Below are 25,703 nucleotides of genomic sequence, written 5' to 3'. Positions count from 1 at the left end.
GTTTTCAAATTTGTTAGAGTGTAGTTTTCATAATACTCTGTTATGATCTTTTTTATTTCAGTTGGGTCTGTTTTAATGTCCCCCATTTCATTTCTTATTTGGGTTATTTGTGTTCTTTCCTGTTTTTCTTTTGTCAGTTTGGCCAGTGGTTTGTTGATTTTGTTGATCCTTTAAAAAAACCAACTTTTGGTTTTGTTGGGGGCGCCCTCTTCTGTTGTCTTGAAGGGTTAAAAATATGGATCTTACTTCTCAAATGTTCTGGTATTACCTTTCTCCCTCCCACTCACCTCCTTCATCTGGCCCTTCTTCTTCTTTTTTTTTAATTGTACCTTCTCAGCCCAATTTGGATTCTACCGCGACAGTTTGCCTTCACAGTGGGGCTTCGTGCTGTAGAAGAGCTTCCGTCTTTTCTTTTTTTGAGCATTCGTAGGGCCTAGACTTTTTTTTTTTAGCTCCTTCAGACTTGGCTAAAAATTTCTCATACTCACCTGCTATTAGGATGTGTAAAACCTCAACATTTTTAGATGCTGTTCTCAAATTGGCCTACGGAACTCTCTAGTGAGTACCTGTTGTTTATTTGGGATTCTCAGGTCTGTCAGATGCTCAGTTTTGTCCCTTTGCTTCCTCTCACAGATGCTGGCACCATGGAGGGCTTTTGACTGTGGGTGATTTGTTCACACCTATTTGTATTTGGGGAGTTTGTGGAGATAACTTGTCACCTAAGTTGTTGTGGATGTTTTCCATGGAGTCTTTTCATTTTCGTATCCTAGTTGCTCTGTGTGTTTTTATGTTAATGAAGCAGGACTCAATCTACAAGATTAGATTGTGTTTTAGGTCAATCTCTTTTGAGATATAGAAGAGAGAAGCAAGCAGAGAGACATTGAGACCTCATACCATCAAGAAAGTAGTGCCAGAAGAAGAACATGTCCTTTGGACTCGGGGTCCCTGTGCTTAGAAGTTCCTAGTCCAGGTGAAGATTGATGACAAGGGCCTTCCTCCAGAGCTAACAGAGAGAGAGAACCTTCCCCTGGAGCTGGTGCCCTGAATTTGGACTTCTAGCCTACGAGACTGTGAAGGAATAAACTTCTGTTTGTTGAAACCATCCACTCGTGGTATTTCTGTTATAGCAGCACTAGATAGCTAAGATACTCCTTTAGGAAAGAGTAAAAGGTCAGTGGCTTTGGACAAGTTATGTTTTGTAGGCTACAGTTACCCAGGAATGCTCATTACCTGTAAGCTTCATATAAGAGTTGATATTTTTTGTGTTTTTGTGTATATAACCATTTAATAAGGAGCCCTGGTGGTACAATGGTTAAGGGCTTGGCTGCTAACCAAAAGGTCAGAGGTTCCAAGTCACCAGCCAGGAGGAAACACCTGGCGATCTTCTCCAGTAATGATTAAAAAAAAAAAAAGTAATGATTAAGAGCCTAGGAAATCCTATGGAGCGGTTCTTCTCTGTCACATGGGGTCGCTATGAGTCTGAAATTGACTTGATGGCACTTAACAACATCAACCTTTTAATTAACCAGTTTAGGGAAGGAAATTCTCGTAGGCCTCTTACTTGCGTCTCTAATTATTGTGTGTGTCTGTGTGTTAAGTAGATTGAGCAAGCAAAACACTATCTTAGATGGTAGCCGTACCAGGAAGTAGATTGTTTCCACTGCAGATCGTTTAGTGCCTTCCTTACTAGAAAAGTTGTTGGCATTAATCTAGTTTATGGGGTTGGCTAATTTGGTAGTTTTCAAATTTTTGTTAGCCTAAATTCTTACATGAACCCCCGTTTGTAAAACAAGATGAAACTGATTTTATTGCCACCTCTCAATTCTTTCTATACGCCTCTGAAGGAGTCTACAAAAGGACTTGCACAAAGCATAGTTTAAAATCACCAATTACTTCAATAAAACTTACTCTGGTCTAATTTCCCAAACTACCCTTAAATCGTCGAAGCCTAGAACTCCCAGGGTCTTTATAGTAAGAACCAAAAAACCACCAAACCCATTGCTGTTGTGTTGGTTACCACTTATAGGACAGAGTAGACCTGCCCCATAGGGTTTCCAAGGAGTGGCTGGTGGATTCGAACTGCAGACCTTTTGGTTAGCAGCCAAGCTCTTAACCGCTGTGCAACAAGGGTCCCTTAGTATATCACTTGTTTGGGGTCCCAGCAAATGGTAATTACCTTTCCATGCCTTTCACTCTTAGCCAGCTCTCTAAAACAACACACGTGAGAAAGAAACAAGGATTTGTAGTTTTCATTAGTTTTGCGCCTCCTTGGTGAAATTTATTCCTAAGTATTTTATTCTCTTTGATGATTTTGTAAACGTACTTGTTTTCTTAATGTCATTTTTGGATTGTTCATTGCTAGTCTTTTTTTAGTGTATAGAAATACAACAGATTTTGTATCCTGCACCTTTGTTGAATTTATTAGCTCTAATGGCTCTTTTGTGGATTCTTTAGGATTTTCTACACATGAGATCAGGTCATCTGTGAACAGAAATAATTTTACCGCTTTCTTTTCTTTCCAATTTGGATGCCTTTTATTTCTTTTTCTTGTCTAATTGCCCTGGCTAGGACTTCTAGTACAATGTCGAATAGCAGTGGTGAAGGTGGACATCCTTGTCTTGTTCCTGATCTTAAGGGAAAAGCTTTCAGGCTTTCACCATTGAGTATGATGTTAGCTATGGGTGTTTCATAAATGCCCTGTATCACGTTGAGTACGTTCTTCTTTATCTCTAGCTTTCTGAATGTTTTTATCCTGAAAAGTTGTTGGGATATTGCCAAATGCCTTTTCTGTGTCAATTGAGATCATGGGTTTCTTTTTTTTTTTTTTGCTATTAATATGTATTATAATGATTGATTTTTGAATTTTGAACCCCACTTGGCCCTCGTATATACTCATTTTAGTATGCTACTGAATTTGGTTTGCTAGTATTTCCATGAGGATTTTTGCATCTGTATTAATAAGGGATATTGGCCTGTAGTTTTCTTTTCTTGTGATGTCTTTGTCTTGCTTTGGTTTTGGGAATGCTGGCCTCATAGAATGAGTCAGGAAGTGTTCCCTCCTTTTCTTAAAGGAAATTTTAGGGTAGCCTTTTATTGTCTGACTGTCTTCTTTACATTTGAAAAGAAAACTGATAGCTTGACTCACAGTCTCCTACATCAATTACATATGTACATAAAGGCATGTAGAAGCAAGACTGTTTTCTTGCCCTAGCTCTTCTTCCTGGGGAGAGTTAGATTATTGTCAGCTCTGAGTAGTCACCCATGAGATAATTTTTTTCTCATTTTTATTCTGTAATGTAGGGGAAGTTAAAATTACCCATGCCTATTTAAAGAACTACAAAACATTAAGCTACCTTTTCTCTGTTTGTTTTTAGTAGATTATTATTATTTTTTGTTCTGTTGGATAACACAGTAGCTCAGCGGTAATTTAATCATAGTAGATCTTTAGCTTGTTGAACTAATTGGCTTTGTGTTATTTTATGAATGCTGCAACCAATGACCAATGCCCAGGTATAAAATGTTACAGCGAAAATTACCACAATAAGCTTGTCATGAGGTTGCTAACATAATAATGATGCCTTTATATTTATAGTTTTCACCGAAATTTTCTTAATTGCTTCCTTCCTTCTCTCCATCTTGAGGCTTTGTATTTTAAAAATTTGTCCCACGTCTTTGCAGAATGGACCAAACATAAAATCTCTAGGACTTTTAAGATGCACCTTTCTTTAAGTTACACCAAATGCCTTCTAAACTTTATTACTTCCTACTGCCCTCTTGTGATGGAGACTGATGACAACTGTTCCTGTCTCTGCTCTTAGGTGGGGGTAGTGAGATCCTTGTTCAGTGATTCTTCGAAGTTGGGAATTAGTGAGTCATTCGGCTGTGTGAGGCCCAGCCTGTTATAAACACTCAGTAAATACTAAATGATGCTGATGGCAGAGCCATTAATTCTATCTAGTGGGTCTCCTGCCTCCCGTTTCAGTGCTTGTTTCACTGCGTTAAGAGTTGGCTCAGATGTTTCAGACCGTAATCGTCTTTCACATCAAGCAAATTATTTTGCCTGGGTTTACATTTCTGCCATGTGTTAAGGCTATATTCAGACATTTTGTACTCACAGGAGAAACCCCTCTGAACTCTGTTTACCCTGCGGGCCAACAAAAGAATAATGGATTTGCTCTTTTTTTTTTTAGTTATTTTCAGTTTTAGTTCTGTCCCCCAAGTTCTCATCACAATGCTGTTTTCTTTGGAATGCTCCCCGTATTTGTTTTTATTTATATAGCAGATCTCATGTGGTTGCATACCTTCAATCTGCTGGCATCTTTTTGGTTCTGAGAAACTTAACAGCTATGGTGGCAACCTCTAGGTTTCAGGCAGTCTTTGCAATTCGTAGATTATAATGTGGACTGCCATCTTTTTGTGCTGTCAAGGAAGATTATGATGATATTTGAGGGCTGAAACAGATCTCAATTTACACGATTTCACACACTTAGGGAATTTGATTCAAATGAGGATTATTGACTAGTATTAAATTGATTGGGTGAATGGTTGATGGGGCACTAGAAGTTAATTGTGGACCAAAATAACAGCATGAAGAGTTTCCCAGATGCAAGGGGGAAAACATCTGTACAATGGGTAGATCACACTTCATCACCCAATCTTAGCATTTCTTATGTTGGCCCAGGCATTTATTTTGTCATTTGATGTGATGGAAGATGAAGTTCAGAGTACCATCTATGGTGTATTTCAGCAAAAATATATTTAGTTTGAATCCATCAGGCATTTATATTTTTTTGATTAGTTTATGGGAAATATCAGATGTAAAACACTGAACTATAGAGACAGTGCTTCCATGAGGAAGAAGCTGGACAGAAGATGGGTCCTTCTGAGTAGTACCTGGCCAGGTCTCTTCAATGAATCAATGTCATAAAAAAGGGACTGTGCTAGAGAAAAAGAGACGTAAGAGACAAAACAGTAAGATACAATGCAGTATCCTGCATTGGATACTGGTTTGGACAAACCAGCTGTAAAGGAATTTTTTTGTGTGTCAATTAGGGAAATTTGGAAATAGTTTGGGTACTGGATGAAATGAAAATCTGAAATGAAACCGGGGAGAATACAGATTTAAAAAAACAGGTGTGTGTTTGTGTATACATACACGTGCATATGTGTTGTTAGGTGCCATCAAGTTGGTGTTCCGCCTCATAATGACCCCATGTATGACAGAATGAAACACTGTGCCATGTATACACACACATGCATATATGTTGTTAGGTGCCATCAAGTTGGTGTTCCGCCTCATAATGACCCCATGTATGACAATGAAACACTGTGCCATTCCCACAATCATTGTTATGTTTGAGCCCATTGTTACAGCCACTGTGTCAATCCACCTCATTGAGGTTCTTCCTTTTTTTTTGCTGACCTTCTACTTTACCAAGCATGGTGTTCCTTCTCCAGGGAATGGTCCCTCCTCATAACATGTCCAAAATACACGAGATAAAGCCTAGCCATCTTCTCTTTTAAGGAGCACCTGGCTGTACTTCTTCCAAGACAGATTTGTTTTTTTTTCTGCCAGTCCGTGATATATTCAATACTCTTCGCTAACACCATAATTCAAAGTCATCAATTCTTCTGTCTTCTTTATTCATTATTCAGCTTTCACATCCATATAAGGCAATTGAAAAGATTATGGCTTGAGTCAGGTGCACCTTAGTCTTCAAAGTGACATCTTTGTTTTTTAAGTGTTGAAAAGGACTTGCTCTACTTCTGGCACTGCTTTCTTGGTGGTACAAGGTCCCCAACTCTCTATCTGCTTCCCTTTAGTTTTATGTCATGTGAGATGATGCTGTAGGCCACACCCCAAGGAAACTCTCTTTACGTTGGATCAGGGATGTCGCCTGAGCAAGGGTGTTATATCTCACCCTAATCCTTTTTAGCCACGGGCAGATATTATGATTTATAACACAGAGGAAAATCACAAAATGGAGGACAACCACACATGGACTAGCCAAGTCGACGCATAGTTTTGGGGGACACAATTCAATCCATTACACCCGGCACAGTAGATGATATGATTGTCGAATTCAGAACGGCCAATACTAGTCTATTTCAGCTCACTAATGCTAAGGATATTGATCTTTATGCATTCCATTTCATTTTTAACAACTTCTAATATTCCAAGATTCATACTTCGTACATTCCATGTTCTGGTTATTAATAGATGTTTCCATCCATTTCTTCTTATTTTGAGTCGTGCCACATCAGCAATGAAGGTCTTGAAAGCTTTATTCCATTCACAGCGTTAAGGTCAACTCTACTTTGAGGTGGCAGCTCTTCTCTGTCATGTTTTGAGTGCCTTCCCACCTGAGGGGCTCATCTTCCGACACTATATCAGACAGTATTCCCACTACTATTCATAAGGTTTTCACTGGCCAATTTTTTTAAGAAGTAGACCGCCAGGTCCTTTTTCTAGTCTGTCTTAGTCTGGAAGCTCTGCTGAGACCTGTCCACCATGGGTGACCCTGATGGTGTTTGAAATAGCAGTGGCATAGCTTCCAGCATCACAGCAACACATAAGTCACCACAGTATGACAAACTGATAGATGATGTATATTTATACATGCACACGCACGCACATGTACTTACATATACATGCACACATAGAAAAAGATCTGGAAGTGTATACACTAAGGTGTTAATAGTGGTACTCTCTGGTCACAAGAAAGCGAAGCATTATTTATTTACTACAATGTACATGTCATGTTTTTGTGTTAGTAAAAGCTTATTTTTTAAAAAAAGTCCATACTAACTCATCCTGTACAGATGGGTAGTTTTAATAGGTTTCACTGATTTTTTTCTGGGTGAGAATTTCATAATCTTTGTGGTACTTCTTTGAACCCTATCTTTAGATTCTGCATGTATCTGTCATTTTTTTAAATTTAACTTTTTATTACAGAAAATTTCAAACTTATACAAAAGAAGGGAGGGTAATATAATGAATTTCCATGTAGTCATCAGCGCTTATCAGTTATGCCAAATCTTGTTTCATCCCTATCCACCTCCCTCACCAGTTTTTCCCCCTTGTAATTTATTTCAGAAATTGGGCCTTTTGACTTCTAGAGTTTCTCCCACTATATATTTTTTTCTGCATGCTCTCTTAACCCTTTAGAGCTCAGGACTGGGACCTGTTCTCTAGAATGCTTCTAAGCAGGCCTCTCACTTAAAGTTTATAAAACATTTATGAGGTGTGTTTCTGAAATCTGTAAATTGAAAGGGAGAGTTTATTTCCATCCTGAAGTCCTTTGAGCTTAAGACTGTTTCAGTCTTGATTTCAACTAGATGAAAAAAAAAAAAAAATAACGGTTAAAATAGGATATGCTGGGGTAGATGTTAAAGACTTTACACAAATTTTTAGGCAGTAATTTGCCAGAATTCCTTTTCAGTGCTAGATGAAAAGTTTACGCTGATAGAACATGCTGGTGTAATGCATTTGAAATTTTATTTCATATCTCCACACAGCTTGGTCTATAATTTTGCTCTCTTTTATGTTCCCTTTGTACTTTTTTTTTCCTGTTATTTTGTTTTATTTTATTGCTAAGGCTGCCAAGGTCAAGATTTCCACTGCCTGCTTACTGATTTCTCTCTACTGATTGCAGGTTGAAGATGACAGTGATGCAGAGACCTGTGAAGGAGAGAATGATGACCAGGGCAATTATTCTAAAAGAAAGATCGTCTCTAACTGGGATCGATATCAAGATACGGAAAAAGAGGCTGATAATGAAAGTGGAGAATCCCAGAGGGGCACAGATTTCAGCGTTCTCCTTAGCTCTGCAGGTATGAATTCCAGTGGTATGCCTACTGCTTGGGGTTGTGAAAATTGCATAGGCTTTTTATTTATGTTGCTTTTTAAATTGTGTTTTTATAACTACCCATCCATTCCTTGGTCTTTGGATTTTAAATCCAAGTAAAGGACAGTGTTTCTAATGGGTTGCAAGGGAAAGATGAAGTTTTTAAAAGTCAAAATCAAGATTTCCATGTGCTGTTGTAGAATGATTAGGGTCTTTCTGTTGAGATGGATAAAAGACTTTATATATGTGGAAAATACTGAACCGTTCCACTCTGAATTAGGTAATCTGAGAAACAGAAGTAGGCGCTCTTGTGATTTCAGAGGAATCAGTTCTTAGGACGATACAAAGCTTTACAGAGTTGCTAGAATATATATGTTCTTTCCCCGCCCCTTTTTTTAACAGCCAAGAATGTGCGTATTAGTGGATGTGTACATGTTAGAGCTATATGCACCCGAATACCAAAAGTTTTCTTTTTCGCTTTTGGGACTCAGCCTTCTCTATCAGTGAGGTAAAAAACCCATTCCTTCCTTGGCTGGCTGTTATCTAAGATTGACGCTATCTTAGGTGAGGTGGAGCTGGGTGAAGCTGGAGAGTAGTAAGAGGAAATAATGGAGTAGCCCTGGGTGTATGACTAGAGCATGAAGTAAGAATTTAAAGGATGGATGGAGGACAGATTGATGGTTGCCAGGTGTGGGGGGAGCAAGTGGATATGATTATAAACGAGGAAGCCTTGTATTGTTGGAACTGTTCAGTATCTTGATTATGGTGATGAATACACAAACCTATACAAGTGATAATATTTTGTAGGACTTAACACACACACCTACACACAGGAGTTCAGGTAAAACTGGGGAAATCTGAGTAAGTTTGGTGGATTCTATCAATGTCAGTATGTCAGTATTCTACTTGTGTTTTTATACTATAGCTTTGCAAAGTGCTATTGGGGAAACTGGGCAAAGTGAACAAGGGATCTTCTCTATATGATTTCTTGCAACTACATGTGAACCTCAATAAGAAAAATGCTGTTATGGCCAGGTTAAAAAAATTAAGGATGAAGATATGAAGAACAGAGAAATAAAATCAAGTTAATTTTTCAGTTTGTTTTGAACTCCCCTTTCCCTCCCACACAATACTGGGAATCCTGGCCTAGCCAAGCTGATACACATTTTTTTAAAAAATAATTTTTATTGAGCTTTAAGTGAAAGTTTACAAATTAAGGCAGCCTCTCACACAAAAACTTATATACACCGTACTCCCAGTTACTCTCCCCCTGATTATACAGCCTGCTCCCTCCCTCCATTCTCTCTTTTTGTATGCATTTTGCCAGCTTCTAACCCCCTCTACCCTCTCATCTCCCCTCCAGGCAGGAGATGCCAACATAGTCTCAAGTGTCCACCTGATCCAAGAAGCACACTCCTCACCAGCATCCCTCTCCAACCCATTGCCCAGTCCAATTCATGTCTGAAGAGTTGGCTTCGGGAATGGTCCCTGTCCTGGGCCAACAGAAGGTCTGGGGGCCATGACCACCGGGGTCCTTCTAGTCTCAGTCAGGCCATTAAGCCTGGTCTTTTTATGAGAAATTGGGGTCTGCATCCCACTGCTCTCCTGCTCCCTCAGGGGTTCTCCGTTGTGTTCCCTGTCAGGGCAGTCATCGGTTGTAGCCGGGCACCTTCTAGTTCTTCTGGTCTCAGGATGATGTAGTCTCTGGTTCATGTGGCCCTTTCTGTCTCTTGGGCTCGTAATTACCTTGTGTCCTTGGTGTTCTTCATTCTTCTTTGATCCAGGTGGGTTGAGACTCATTGATGCATCTTAGATGGCTGCCTGCTACTGTTTAAGACCCCAGACGCCACTTTTCAAAGTGGGATGCAGAATGTTTTCTTAATAGATTTTATTATGCCAGTTGACTTAGATGTCCCCTGAAACCATGGTCCCCAAACCCTGGCCCCTGCTATGCTGGCCTTCGAAGCATTCAGTTTATTCAGGAACTTCTTTGCTTTTGGTTTAGTCCCTTTGTGCTGACCTCTCCTGTTTTGTGTGTTGTCTTTCCCTTCACTTAAAGTAGTTCTTATCTACTATCTAATTAGTGAAAACCCCTTTCCCACTATTCCTCCCTTCCCCCTCTTGTAACCACAAAAGAATGCTTTCTTCTCAGTTTAAACTATTTCTCACGTTCTTATAATAGTGGTCTTATATAATATTTGTCCTTTTACAACTGACTAATTTCACTCAGCATAATGCCTTCCAGGTTCTTCCATGTTATGAAATGTTTCACAGATTCCTCACCACTCTTTATCAATGCGTAGTTTTCCATTGTGTGAATATACCGTAATTTATTTATCCATTCATCCGTTGATGGGCAACTTGGTTGCTTCCATCTTTTTGCTGTTGTAAACAGTGCCTCAGTGAACATGGGTGTGCGTATATCTGTTCGTGTAAAGGTTCTTATTTCTCTAGGATATATTCCGAGGAGTGGGATTGCTGGGTCATATGGTAGTTCTATTTCTAGCTTTTTAAGGAAGCGCCAAATTGATTTCCAAAGTGGTTCTACCGTTTGACATTCCCACCAGCAGTGTGTAAGTGTTCCAATCTCTCCACAGCCTTTCCAATATTTATTATTTTGTGTTTTTTGGATTAATGCTAGCCTTGTTGGAGTGAGGTGAAATCTCACTGTAGTTTTGATTTGCATTTCTCTAATGGCTTTTTTAAAATTTTTTAATGGCTAACGATCGTGAACGTTTCCTCATGTATCTGTTAGCTTCCTGAATGTCTTCTTTAGTGAATTGCCTATTCATATCCTTTGCCCATTTTTTAATTGGGTTATTTGTCTTTTTGTAGTTGAGTTTTTACAGTATCATGTAGATTTTAGAGATCAAGCGCTGATTGGAAATGTCATAGCTAAAAATTTTTTCCCAGCCTGTAGGTTGTCTTTTTACTCTTCTGGTGAAGTCTTTGGATAAGCATAGGTCTTTGATTTTTAGGAGCTCCCAATTATCTAGTTTTTCTTCTGCATTCTTGATAGCATTTTGTATATTGTTTATGCCCTGTATTAGGGCCCCTAATGTTGTCCCTATTTTGTGTTCCATGATCTTTATTATTTTAGATTGTATATTTAGGTCTTTGATCCATTTTGAGCTCGTTTTTGTGCATGGAGTGAGGTATGGGTCTTGTTTCATTTTTTTGCAGGTAGACATCCGGTTATGCCAGCACCATTCGTTAAAAAGACTGTCTTTTCCCCATTTAACTGTTTTGGGGCCTTTGTCAAATGTCAACTGCTCATATGTGGATGGATTTATGTCTGGATTCTCAATTCTGTTCCATTGGTCTATGTATCTGTTGTACCGGTACCAGGCTGTTCTGACTACTGTGGTGGTATAATAGGCTCTAAAATCAGGTAAAGTAAGGCCTCCCACTTTGTTCTTCTTTTTCAGTAATGCCTTACTTATCTGGGGCCTCTTATCCTTCCATATGAAGTTGATGATTTGTTTCTCCATCTCATTAAAGAATGTCCTTGGGATTTAGATAGGAATTGCATTAAATGTATAGATTTCTTTTTGCAGAATAGACATTTTTATAATGTTAAGTCTTCCCATCCATGAGCAATGTATGTTCTTCCACTTATGTAGGTCTCTTTGGTTTCTTGCAGAAGTGTACTGTAGTTTTCTTTGTATAAGTCTTTTACATCTCTGGTAAGGTTTATGCCTAAGTATTTTATCTTCTTGGGGGCTACTCTAAATGGCACTGATTTGGTGATTTCCTCTTCGATGTTCTTTTCGTTGGTGTAGAGGAATCCAGCTGATTTTTGTATGTTTATCTTGTATCCCGATACTCTGCTGAACTCTTCTATTAGTTTCAGTAGTTTTCTGGAGGATTCCTTAGGGTTTTCTGTGTATAAGGTCATGTCATCTGCAAATACAGATAATTTTACTTCTTCCTTGACAATCTGGATGCCCTTTCTTTCTTCATCTAGCCTAATTGCTCTGGCTAGGACCTCCAATAGAATGTTGAATAAGAGCGGTGATAAAGGGCATCCTTGTCTCGTTCCTGATCTTAATGGGAATGCTTTCAGGCTCTCTCCATTTAGGGTGATGTTGCCTGTTGGCTTTGTATAACACCAAACCCCCGTGCCAGCGAGTTGATTCCGACTCATAGTGACCCTATAGGACAGAGTAGAACTGCCCTGTAGAGTTTCCAAGGAGTGCCTGGCGGATTTGAACTGCCAACCTTTAGGTTAACAGCCGTAGCACTCAACCACTACCACGGTTTCCGCCACCAGGGTTTCTGGTGGCTTTGTATAAATGCACTTTATTATGTGGAGGAATTTTCCTTCTATTCCTATTTTGCTGAGAGTTTTTATCATAAATGGGTGTTGAACATTTCAAATGCCTTTTCTGCATCAATTGATAAAATCGTGTGATTCTTGTCTTTTGTTTTATTTATGTGGTGGATTACATTAATTGTTTTTCTGATGTTGAACCATCCCTGCATACCTGATATGAATCCCACTTGGTCATGGTGAATTATTTTTTTGATATGTTGTTGAATTCTATTGGCTAGAATTTTGTTGAGTATTTTTGCATCTACGTTCATGAGGGATATAGGTCTATAATCTTTTTTTTGTGGTGTCTTTACCTGGTTTTGGTATCAGGGATATGGTGGCTTCATAGAATGAGTTTGGGAGTATTTCATCCTTTTCTATGCTCTGAAATACCTTTAGTAGTAGTGGTGTTAACTCTTCTCTGAAAGTTTGGTAGAACTCTGCAGTGAAGCTGTCTGGATCAGGGTTTTTTTTTTGTTGGGAGTTTTTTGATTACCTTTTCAATCTCTTCTTTTTTATGGGTCTATTTAGTTGTTCTACCTCTGTTTGTGTTAGTTTAAGTAGGTACTGTGTTTCTAGGAATTCAACCATTTCTTCTAGGTTTCCAAATTTGTTTGACTATAGTTTTTTGTAGTAATCTGATGTGATTCTTTTAATTTCAGTTGGGTCTGTTGTAGTATCAGCCATCTCATTTCTTATTTGGGTTATTTGCTTCCTCTCCTGTTTTTCTTTTTGTCATTTTGGCCAATGGTTTATCAATTTTGTTGCTTTTTTCAAAGAACCAGCTTTTGGTCTTGTTAATTCTTTCAATTGTTTTTCTGTTTTCTATTTCATTTAGTTCTGCTCTAATTTTTATTATTTGTTTTCTTCTGGTGCCTGTGGGTTTCTTTTGTTGCTCTCTTTCTATTTGTTCAAGTTCTAGGGATAATTCTTTGATTTTGGCCCTTTCTTTTTTTTGGATGTGTGCATTTATTGATATAAATTGGCCTCTGATCACTGCTTTTGCTGTGTCCCAAAAGTTCTGATAGAAGTGTTTTCATTGTCATTGGATTCTATGCATTTCTTTTTCCCATCCTTAATGTCTTCTATAATCCAGTCTTTTCTGTGCAGGGTATTGTTCAGTTCCCTAGTGTCTGATTTCTTTTCCCTGCTTTTCCTGTTACTGATTTCCACTTTTATGGCCTTATGGTCAGAGAAGATGCTTTGTAATATTTCAATGTTTTAGATTCTGCTAAAGCTTGTTTTATGACCTAATATGTGGTCTATTCTAGAGAATGTTCCATGTGTACTAGAAAAGAAAGTATACTTGGCTGCTGTTGGGTGGAGTGTTCTGTATATGTCTATGAGGTCAAGTTGGTTGATTGTGGCATTTAGATCTTCCATGTCTTTATTGAGCTTCTTTCTGGATGTCCTGTCCTTCACCAAAAGTGGTGTGTTGAAGTCTCCTACTATTATTTTGGAGCTGTCTATCTCAGTTTTCAATGCTGATAGAGTTTGTTTTATGTATCTTGCAGCCCTGTCATTGGGTGCATAAATATTTACTATGGTTATATCTTCTTGTTGTATTGTTCCTTTAATCATTATATGGTGTCCTTCCTTATCCTTTCTGATAGATTTAACTTTAAAGTCTATTTTGTCAGACATTAATATTGCCACTCCTGCTCTTTTTGGTTGTTGCTTGCTTGATATATATTTTTTTGAGTTTTAGTTTGTGTCTCTAAGTCTAAGGTGTGTCTCTTGTAGGTACCATATAGACAGATCTTGTTTTTTAATCCATTCTGCCACTCTCTGTCTCTTTATTGGTGCACTTAGTCCATTTACCTTCAGCGTAATTATGGACAGGTATGAATTTAGTGCTATCATTTTGATGTCTTTTTTTGTGTGTTGTTGATAGTTTCTTTTTCCCACTTAATTTTATGTGCTGCGTGGATTATCTTTATGTATTGTCCTTTCTTTATATTTGTCCTTGTTGATTTTGTTTCTGCTGAGTCTGTATTTTTCCCTTGTATTTTATTTTGATTAGTAGGATAGTTTGTCTCCTTAGTGGTTACCTTATTATTTACCCCTATTTTTCTAAAGTATACCTAACTCTTATTTCTTTGTATCACCATATCTTCCTCTCCATACGGAAGGTGTGTGATTACATTTCTTATTCCCTCCTTATTAGTTCAATGTTGTCTTCTTTTATATAATAACATCACTGTTACCCTGTTTTGGGCTTTTTTTTTTTTTTTTTTTTTAAATAATCTTGCTTTGTTTTTTTGGATTTCCCTGTCAGGGTTGACTTCTGGTTGCTCTGCCCAGTGTTCTAGTCTTGGGTTGATACCTGATATTATTGATTTTCTAACTGAAGAACTCCCCTTAGTATTTCTTATAGTTTTGGTTTGGTTTTTACAAATTCCCTAAACTTGTGTTTGTCTGGAAATGTCTTAATTTCACTTTCATATTTAAGAGACAGTTTTATTGGATATGTGATTCTTGCCAGGCAAATTTGTCCTTCAATTTTTTAAATATGTCGTCCCATTGCCTTCTTGCCTGCGTGATTTCTGCCAAGTAGTCTAAGCTTATTCTTATTGGCTCTCCTTTCTGGTGAATTTTTGTGTATCCCTCGCTGCTCTTATAATTCTCTTTATCTTTGGTTTTGGTAAGTTTGATTATAATATGTCTTGGTGATATTCTTTTAAGATCTACCTAATGTGGAGTTCGATGAGCTGCTTGGATAGATATCTTCTCATCTTTCACGATATTAGGGAAGTTTTCTGCCAACAAATCCTCAACAATTCTCTGTGTATTTTCCGTTATCCCTCCGTGTTCTGGTACTACAATCACTTGTAGGTTGTTTCTCTTGATAGAGTCCCACATGATTCTTAAGGTTTCTTCATTTTTTAAAATTCTTTTACCTGATTTTTCTTCAAATATATTAGTGCCAAGTGATTTATCTTCGAGTTCAGAAATTCCAGCTTCTACTTGCACAATTTTGCTCCTCTTACTTTCTATTAGGTTGTCTACTTCTGTAATTTTATTGTTAATGTTCTGAATTTCTGATTGCTCTCTGTCTATGGTCTGTCTATGGATTTTTGCAGCTTATTAAACTTTTCATTATGTTCCTGAATAATCTTTCTAATTTCTTCAGTTGCTTAATCTGTGTGTTCCTTGGCTTGTTCTGCATATTGCCTCATTTCCTTCCTGATGTCTTGAAGGGTTCTGTATGTTAAGCTTTTGTATTCTGGCTCTGGTAATTCCAGGAATGCCCTTTCACCTAGAAGATCCCTGGATTCTTTGTTTTGAGAGTTTGTTGAGGTGTTCATGGTCTATTTCTTTATGTGACTTGATATTGCCTGTTGTCTCTGAGCCATCTATAAGTTATTGTATTAGTTTATGCTTGATTACTGTGTCGTAGCTTCTTGCTTTGTTTTATCTTGATATACCCAAATGGGTTGCTTGAGTGAGCTAGCTTGATTATTTTTGCCTTTGGAGCTCTGACATCCTGTCCCCAGATGACTAGAGCTGTTTTCAGGTATATCAGTCTAGGAGTCCATTCAGTTTTCTTGTATGAATTCAGCTTAGGTTTCCAGGTAGCTGATCATCAAGTGTGTGGTACAGGCTCTGTCCTACAGTCCTAGAGGGACGTGGGTGATTGGCGTATATGCTGGTATCTGATTGCAGCAGGAGGTCATGGTCTGAACAAGGCAGGGGGCTGAGAACCAACCCCCTAGTGTCTCTGAGGAAAGCACTTCCCTGTTCCCTAGATTGTGCAGGTGGGTGGGTTCTGTAGATGGATCATGGGCACCCAAAGTTTTTGGTTGTAAGGAGTGGGAGGTACCAGTTATCTTTGGACCCCTGTTGCAGGTGGCTGGGTGACCTGAGTGGAGCTACCAGTCCTTAGGTCCCTGATGTGGGTAGGTGAGGATGTTGTTTAATAGGCAAAGCAATGTCAAACATCAAACACTCACCTCTCCACTGCACAGCTAAAACAGTTGTAGTCTGCCAACAAGGGCCTATTCTCCCAACATAGGTCCATGCATTTCCATGCAGAGGGGAAAGGTGCTCAAAGTCCATGGACCATTTATGCTTGGATAGGAGCTGCTTCTGTCCTGAGCTTCCCCGGTTAGTGGAGCTAGCAAATTATCTTTTCCCCCAACTGCAAATGTTTCCCTTCCCCAAGGCTGGGAGGATGGCTGTAGGTGCTCAACAGAACCTGTCTTAGGCCCAGGGAATTCAGCCATTGAAGCTGGCTTGGGGTTGGGGGGTCACGGTAAAATATAGGCAAGTACTTAGCTTTTTGCTGAGAGCACTGTTCTTCTTAGGTTCTGGAAGTGTGAGTAGGCTGTGTGGCTGGCTGCTTCTCCCTGAGGAAACTGCGGCCAAATGCTAGTAGCAGCCCGCTGCGGGGGCTCCGGGAATGGTGCCTGAGGGCTCCCTGCGATTCAGGTCTGGTGACTCCTCTCTGCTTCTGAACGGTCTCTTCCTCCCCGTACCCCTCAGTTCGTTTTCTAAGCTTATTTTGAAGCTCAAGGCTCCCAGCTTTTCACAAATATACTTGTTTCACTTCTTTTTTTTGGGTCTGTGTTGTAAAGACGGCTCACCAGAAGTGTCTGTCTATTTTGCCATCTTGGCTCCGCTGCCTTGATACACATTTTGTTGGACAAAATTTAGTACACAACAGTGATATAAGAAAGTTGTGAATGAGGTTGAGGGAGGAGGTACTAGAACTGTGAGGAGAAATTAGAAGATAAGAAATAATTGCCTCTGGAGCGGGAGATTGAATGAAATTGGAAAATTTGGTACTGTTGCTGCATAGTAATAGGAGCGCCCCTGAAGTTAGCGTTCGTAAATTTAAGATTAGAACAACTGTGTTTTCCACCCTTCACGTTCTTCTATGTGCATATAGGCATAGAAGGCTGCAGAGCTGGATTTCATCATTATTATAGTTTAACCAAAAAATGAAGTGAGAGATGGGAAAGGAAGATTATAATGAGTGACATAGAATTTTAGCTGGGTGAGGAGGGAAGTGAGATGTGAGAGAGGTGAGGGGCGGCGAAAAAATGGTGGGATGAACAGACTATAGATTTCTCTAGGGTAGAAGCATTGGTGATCTCACCACCTTTTCTCTAACCATGGGCGTGACTTACTCTGAGATAGAGTGGAGGGACTAGGTCATTGGAGGTTTTAATTGTGTTTCTTTAGTTACTGTTAGCCCTGGTGGTGCAGTGGTTAAGAGCCTAGCCTGTTAACCAAAAGGTCAGCAGTACGAATCCACCTGCTGCTCCTTGGAAACCCTATGGGGCAGTACTACTCTGTCCTATAGGGCTGCTATAAATCAGAATCAACTAGACGGCAATGCTTTTTTTTGCTTTTTAGTTACTGTTGAGGTTGAATCTCTTTTCATATTTATTTTTGTTCTTTGTGAACTGACTGCTCACGTTCTTTGAACATTTGGCTTATTTATTTCTTATTGGGTTGTAGATGTTCTTTATATATTCTTGATACTTTTGTTGTTTGTGTTTCCAGATAATCTTCATTCCATATGAGACCACTTTTACTTTTAATGCATAGTTTAAAATTTTGAAGTAATTGAATTTATGATTTTTTAATTTTATGGTTTATGCTGTTTTATGTCTTGAGAAATCCGTTCTTCCACCAAGATCACAAAGGTGTTCTTCTGTATTCTTCTGTAAGTTTGAATTTTGCTTTGTTTTCTGAAGTGTGTTAAATTTCATTGGTTGATATATCCTCTTATAACCATTTTAGATTGGAGGAGTGAGGTGGCATAATTACTTCACTTTACATTTCAGTTTTCTAAAAAATATATAACCTTCTTGATTCCATTTTATTTTTCTTCATTAGTGTATAACTTATTTACTAAGTGCCAAATTAACCAAATTAACCAAAATTAGAAATAATCTATCAACATTGAAAATTTCCATTTTTAATATTGGTTGTCGAAGTTTGGCTTATGATGTGGTAGTCTATCTTTTGGCAGTATGGTTTCGTGTGAAGAGTACAGGCCTCTAAGTCAAATAGATCTGGATTTGAATCTTATTCTACCATATTTATGCCCAATATTAGGAAAAGCAAGAATAGAAAGAAGTAACAGTGCTTGATTTGATGAAGTCAGCATCTTATCTCAAATTCACCAGGGATTTTAACTTCTGCTTAACATGTAACCGTGGTGCCTAGATTTGGTATTTATCTGAAATTTTTTGTTGATAAAAGCTTAATTGTCTGTATTCAGTAAAGTCACATAAAGCCTACTAATCTCTTTTGTCCTCCAATGCTAGACATTATAGCAGTAGTTGCAGACTACTCAGTCCATTTACTGAGTAGCTACTCTTGTTCTGAGTCTTTCAGTATTTAAAAGTTGGTGGTCTTAGGTGAAGTCATACAAATAGTTAAAGTTTTTTTCCCTTTACACCCAAGTTTCATATCTGTAGCTGGTCATCTTTCCCGCACCCCGTCTCAGCATCTATCATGTACCCTGAAGGATGGCCAGTGTTATCATCATGGCGTGTAATCCAGACTTGGTTGCTCAAACAAAGGCTCTATGCTTTGGGTCATTCTTTATACATTATTTTTTCCACCCAAAATAGCTGTTCTGTGCATATATCTCTGGTCCAATTCTCAAATGTTATTTTGAAAGCAGACCTTTCGCTAAGAATACACCTAGTATCTAGCTTAACATGTTGTTATTCTCCTACTAGGACCTCTGTCGTAAGAGTGAATTTTTGAAGACGATATGTAAAGACTGGATTTCTACTCTCACACGTAGTTGGTGTATGTGTATGTTGGTCTGTTCGCTTTGGAAGATAATTTGTCATTTTTCATTAAAGTTAAAGATCCAACACTTCCACCCTTGGAAGATACTGTGTAGAAATTCTAGTACATACGCACCAGGGGACGTGTGCCTGAGTGTTCGTAGCAGTATTGTTCAGAAGAGCCTCGAATGGGGGCAACTCAAACGTCCATGAATAGTGGAATGAACACGTAAGTGGATAAATCTCTCAAACGTAATGCGGAGTGAAAGAAACAATGGATATACACAAAGTACCTCAGTATGATTCTATTTATATAAAACTCAAACACAGGGAAACATATGCTATGTTATTTAGAGATGCAGACGTAGGTGGTACAATGAAAATCAAAAAAATGAATATTACAAAAATCAGGATTGTGGTTGGCTCTAGTGAGGAGAGGGGAGTCCTGATTGAGGAGGAGCACATGGCATATGGTGGTGGGGGAACTTGTGTGGTGGGGTGGTATTCTCTTTCTTGAAATGGATCATGGTTACTTGTGTCTGTTTAAAAATTATTCTTTAAATTGTACATATGTTATTATCCATTCTTTGATTTTTAAATCTCTCTCTTTAAAAGGAAAAAGGTCTTTAAAAATGAGGTGGTAGTGCTGGAATCTCAGTTGTCACAGTAACTGTGGGGGATGTTTCAGGAAAGGCAGTCCTTTTAGCATCTCTCACCTTGTGCTATGTGATGCTGTCCATTATGTTTGAAGGTCTGCTCGTGGGCAGTGGCTGCTCACTTTTTAAGTCGTGAGGGTATGAGAAGGGAAATTGTTTGTTTGAAGTTAGGCTTTTTGTGGTAGTATTGAGAATCTTCAGATGGCTTTCTGGGACTCTTTGTAAGACTCAGATAGCCATGTTTTCAGTTTTTCTTTTTGAACAGTATTCTTGCAATTCTAAATTCTGTTTTGTGGGCTTTGAAGATAATACCATACTCTTACTAACCTTCAGGCATAAAACGCTAGGCCTTTAAGCAGTTTTTTCTGCCCTCCCCCTCACTTCTTTTTTCAAATAGTGAGTCATGGAACTCATGCCATATGCAATGTCTGTTCCTTTCAAGATATCACAGATAAGCAGAGTTAGAAAAATGTTTATAGTGTGAGCAGAATGCACTGGAGCAACATTAAAGATAAACATGGGGAAAATCCTTTATTTGCAAGTCTATCAGCTCTGTTTATTTTAAGGGGGACAAATGCAAATGAAATGATCAGGTTACAGTTTGATCAGTATAGTTTTCTCTGCATAGGGAGCTGGGTTCCATTCCCGGCCAGGAACCTTAAGCACAGCCACCACTCATCTGTCAGTGGAGACTTGCATGTTGCTGTGAAGCTGAACAGGTTTCATCGGAGTTTCCAGATGAAGACAAATTGAGAAGAAAAGCCTGGCGATCTACTTCCAAAAATCAGCAAGTGAAAACCTTATGGATCACAACAGTCAGATCCCCTACTGATCATGGGGATCGCGCAGGACTGGGCAGCATTTCCCTTTTGTTGTACATGGGGTCACCATGAATCAGGAGTCAACTCAATGGCAGCTAACAACAACAACAACAAGGATACAGCATTGTATATCTTAGTGTCATTGACATAGCTGAAGTAGAATGGAAAGAATACCCTCAGACAATTTGTCCTGAGACTACTATGCAGGTCCCGGTATTTTTAGTTACCCAAGAATGGAATTGATGTTATGAAATATCAATATATAATGCTTTATCTATTTAATGAGTATGTATAGCAGTGTACATTTCCAAAAGAATACTGAGGATATCAACATATTGCTTTTCATAATCTGTGATGAGATTTCCTCTTGGAAAATTAACTCTGTGTACTTGACACTTGTGAAAGGGACCTACCTGGTAGAGAGCTTCTTGGGCATTAACTATTATCCCTTAAATATTGGCATCCTGTGTACTGCACATGAAGGGAAATGTTTAATCTTTTATAATGGTACTGCTGGTCTTTTACAATCATGAAGTTTTAGAAAGTTTAGCTGCTTTCTTTGTGTTTTACATGCTAGCTAAGAAGATAATTTATATTGTTGTAGTATTTGTCTTTAGAATTCTGTGGTTATAATACAGTGTCCTACCTTGTGTTCATAAAGAGTTTAATCTTTATAAAAATTTGTAGGCAAATATGAAGTTATCACAAATAACCTTGAGTAACTGAAGTTAATTTAGTTGAATTATGAGTTTGTAGTCTTGAATTTCTGCCTTTGTGGTAGGAATAATATGTGAGTCAGATCTGTCAGAGGGAGGCTCAGGCACCTGGGCTTTCTGGCATCCTGCTGTTCAAAGAATCGTAGAACCTTTCTGTTTTAGAGCTAGAAGAATCCTTAGAGGTAATGCTTTCATTGAACATTTGCTGAAAATTTATTATTTATTGTTTCTTAGAATTTAAGAGAATGAGGCTTAAAGAAATTGACTGTGTACAAGGTCACAAAATTGGGAGTAGTACACTTTGGATTCAGACTCAAAATTTCTAGCTCATAGTCATTCAGCAGACACTTAAGGAGTGTCTACAGCATGTCATGTATCATGCCAGGAGCTGAGAGTCCAGAAATGGCTAAAACAGACTCCCTGCCTTTAAGAATATTACTGGGAGAGACAGTCCATCATGGCTGTGAGCATTTCTGCATGGTCTTGCTGAATATGCCAAGAATGCAAGGCCCCGACCACTCTTTACCCAAGCCATATCTCATGGTTGTGTTTGCAGCAAGCAACTGTGGTAAATGAGGTGACGTGTTCTGCAGGCTTGCTTCTGCTTTCTATAAAAGCAGTGAATCCCCCAAGCTCAGTGTTCCTCTCCTCTAAGGTAATCCAGTACATGTGCAGGACCCATCATAGGCTCTTTGCATTACCCCCGTGGAACTGAGGGGGTTAACTTGCTAGTTTGCAAATACAGTAAATTCTCAGACTTTGCATAATTCTTGACAAATATCACTTGTTGGGGGGATATTGAGAAAACTAAAATCACAGGTTAATGTGGTAGGCGCAGAGTGCTGTTGCTTATAGAGCACCAGGCTGGGTACTTGGTACTTTATGTATATTACTTTATTTAAGTGTTTACAATAGTCCTACAAGGTCAGTATTAGACCATTTAACAGATAAGGGAAATTAAGCTTAAAGAAGTTAAGTAACTTGCCCAATGGCACATAACTAGTCTGTGATAGAACTGCAGTATGAATTCCTGTCAGTCTGATTTCAGATCCCTTTAACTAGTCTTTGTTTTGTTGGCTTCTGCAGTTTGCATACCGTTGGCTGTACAGCAATATAGGCTGTTCAGGCACATGGTGCTGGAAATGAGTCATTTCAATGGGAGAACAGTTATGTTTTTTTGTTTTGTTTTTAGTTTTGGTTTTTTCCCTTTGCAGTATCTGTGGAAAAAAAGCTTTTGGGTACTTTTTAAAAATTGCTTTTGCTGGATAGTTTGATGTCTTTTGATCTGGTCATAACAATGAAAACATCACCCTTGCTACTTGTATCATGTACACTGAAAAATCTAGAAAACAAAATATGGATTTATTTTAACCATCTGACTTGTAATAGTATGAAAAGAGGTTCTCAGGAGCTCTAATATGGAAATGAGTTCTTCTTGACTGCTGATAATTATTTAACTCAAGCAAAATGATAATTATATGTTAAGCTATGTATTCTGAAAATTAAGTGAAATTCATCTGCTTCATATTTTTTAGGAAGGTTGATAAGGCATCACTATTCTTAATAATTTTTGCCTGGCTTCTTGGGTTTCTTATGTAGACCTCTCCCCACAATTTTGAAAGAAAATTAGTTTAAGGAACAAAATCAACAGGGGCTGTTGCTTAGGGTCTGGAGGCATTGTGGAGAAAGTTGTGGATTGTAGGTCATAAACTCAGTATAACATCAGTAGACCACTGAGCGTTTTTGTAACTTGATGACCATGACCTCTTTTGTAAAGCGAGAGAGTACATACTGCCAAGTGTTTCTGAACACTGAATTAGTTCTTTTTGAGTTTTAACTGGAAGCTCCAGTGATACCATTTTTAGGGTAGGTTAAATTTAGCTATGTGAGAGCTGTATTTCTCTACCCTTTGACCTTATATTTTGAAGTTAGAATGGCATTGCAGGTTAGTAGTTTTTACACTGTTCCTGATGATTTAACATGCATATGGTGTAAATGGGATTTGGAAACCAGTTAAGGTACTTGCCTATACCTTCACTTGAGGCATAATATAATTCTGGGCACTCTGCGTATAGGTAATGACAAATGGGCCAAGTTGTGGGGCAAATTTATCTTCAGGCCTGTAGCCTTTTCTCTGTCAGCGGCACCTCCTTTTCTTTCTTCTCCTTAAAAAACAAAAAAAATCCCAAACCCATTGGCAAACCCATCAACTCTTGACTCATAGCAATCCTATAGGACAAAGTAGAACTACTCCATAGGATTTCTAAGGTTATAAATCTTCATGAAAGAAGTCTGCCACATCTTTCTCCCATGGATCGGTTGGTGGGTTCGAACCACTGACCTTTTGGTTTGCAGCCAAGCACTTTAACCAGTGCGCCACCAGGGCTCCTTTTCTTTTCCTTAGGCACCTGATTACCTATTATAACGCCCAAGGCTTTTATGTACTCGTTTATGCTTTGCCTGCTGTCAGGGTACTTCTCCTAGGAAACTTGTATGTGTATGTTTAATATGCGTAGGTTGTAGCATGGTCATCAGTCTGCAGTTGGAGAAACCCAGGGAGCATTGCTTGGAAGGCAGTACATTTGGAGTGTTCATGTGGGGGACTATACTAGAATATCCTTATGTAAGGAAAACAATAGGTAAAGTGACATCATTTTAGAGCAGACTGTGTCAGCGAGGTCTTGTTGTGTTAAGACATTTCCTAGTGCGCTGGTACATGGAAGGTATGCTGCTAACAAAAAGATGTTATTAAACTGAGTCTGTGGGAGTGTGTATGTCTGTCAGCTTTACAGTGTAATTTCTACATAAGAATTTGGTTGCTCCTGTTGGAACCTGAAGACAATGTATCTTTAGCTCTAGGTGCTGAATTTTCTTGTACCTGGTTGCTATGAACCATGCTAATTTCTATGGGATAGTTTTAAAAAATAGTATTGATTCAACCAGACAATACTAAATTGTCTCCCCTGTTAGCCTTGGTTTTTATTTATTTATTCTTTAAAATTCAAAACTACAGTGAAAAAGTGAGTTGATTCTCTTTTTGAAACTAGAGAATAAGGAGTTAAGAACTATTACAATAATGAATTTATATCTAGACCGAGTTAAGTGTTCACCTGAATAGTTTGCTCCAATACCAATTTTGAATCTGCTCCTATTCTGATAACCAGTAGGTGATGTAAGAATAGTTTGGTGTTGATGTGTGTGTCCAGTCAATTCAGACTCATCGTGACTCTATATGACAGAGTAGAACTGCCTCCCAGGGTTTATTGTGCTTTAGGTGAAGGTTTACAGCTCCAGTTAATTTCTCATTCAGAAATTTATATGCATATTGTTTTGTGACCTTGGTTGCAATTCCCACAATGTGACAGCATGCTCCCCCTTTCCACTATGAGTTCCCTGTGTCCATTTGTCTTGTCCCTTTCTGCCTTCTCGTCCTGCTTCTGGTCAGGAGTTGCCCATTTGGGCTTACATATTTGATTGAACTAAGAAGCACATTTGTCACATGTGTAATTTTTTGTTTTATAGGCCTGTCTAATCTTTGTCTGAAAAGTGGGCTTCAGGAATGATTTCAGTTCTGGCTTAACAGTGTGGCAGGGGGCCACACTTTCGGGGGTTCCTCCAGTCTCTGTCAGAGCAGTAAGTTTGGTCTTTTTACCTGAATTTGAATTCTGCTGTACACCTTTCTTCTGCTCTGTCTGGGACTCTCTGTTGTTATCCCTGTCATTGTGGTCGTTGGTGGTAGCTGAGCACCATCTGGTTTTTCTGGTCTCAGGCTGATAGAGTCTCTGGTTCATGTGGTTCTTTAGTTCTTTGGGCTAATATTTTCCTTATGTCTGTGGTATTCTTCGTCCTCCTTTGTGGGAGCAGATTGCTAGGTCTTTTCTCCTGCGGAGTAGTTGGTGGGTTTGAACCACCGACTTTTGTATTAGCAGTACAGCTCTTAACCATTGCTCCACTAGGGCTCCTTAAGGAAAATATACAGCCACATAAACTGCTTTTTCTTGACCATTTGAGGTTCCTATTGCTTCTTGGCATGTGTCCTTTAAGTTTACTGAGGGTGCTCAAATATTCTTATTCGAGCGAAGCAGGGAATATAGAACCATTGGTGTCTTTTTCCTTGTTCTTCTGGGGGGCATCATAGAATGTTTACCCTGAAAAAGATCTTAGGGATCATTTTGTCCAAATTTTTTATTTTTCAAATGAGGGAACTGACGCCCAGATAGGTTGGGATTTAACCAATGTTCTCGAGTACATACCGTTGTCTTCGAGTGAATTCCAACTCACAGTGACCCTATAAAACAGAGTAGAACTGCCCCATAGGGTTTCCAAGAAATGGCTGGTGGATTCCAACTGCCAATCTTTTGGTTAGCAGCTGAGCTCTTAACCACTATGCTGCTGGGGTTCTGCTCAAGTACATAGACCTTCCTAGATAAGCCTGTACAAGATAAAAAAGAAACCTGGAAGCATTATATAAGCTAATGGGTCCCATCTCTTGGTGTTTTCTTGACTCTCTTGTTCTCTTACCTCTACTCTCTTGCCTGGCATTGCCACGTCTCTCTTTCCTCTGTCGTTTTATCACATTTTCTCTTGTTAGAC

At 38.7% G+C, this 25,703-nt stretch overlaps 1 protein-coding gene across 1 annotated transcript in view; it reads left to right on the top strand.

The window, feature by feature from the left end:
- The window catches only part of AVEN (apoptosis and caspase activation inhibitor), a 189,951-nt gene that overhangs the window by 27,523 nt on the left and 136,725 nt on the right, over window positions 1-25,703 (top strand). Inside the window, exon 2 of the mRNA XM_049899001.1 lies at window positions 7,656-7,833. Coding sequence (XP_049754958.1) covers window positions 7,656-7,833 — 178 coding nt within the window. The remainder of the gene's footprint in view (window positions 1-7,655; window positions 7,834-25,703) is intronic.

The sequence above is a fragment of the Elephas maximus genome, chromosome 10 (genome assembly GCF_024166365.1).
Source record: "Elephas maximus indicus isolate mEleMax1 chromosome 10, mEleMax1 primary haplotype, whole genome shotgun sequence".
In the NCBI taxonomy this organism is placed as follows: Eukaryota; Metazoa; Chordata; class Mammalia; order Proboscidea; family Elephantidae; genus Elephas; species Elephas maximus.
Note: the sequence above shows the minus strand (reverse complement) of the source record. Positions and strands in the feature narration are given on the sequence as shown.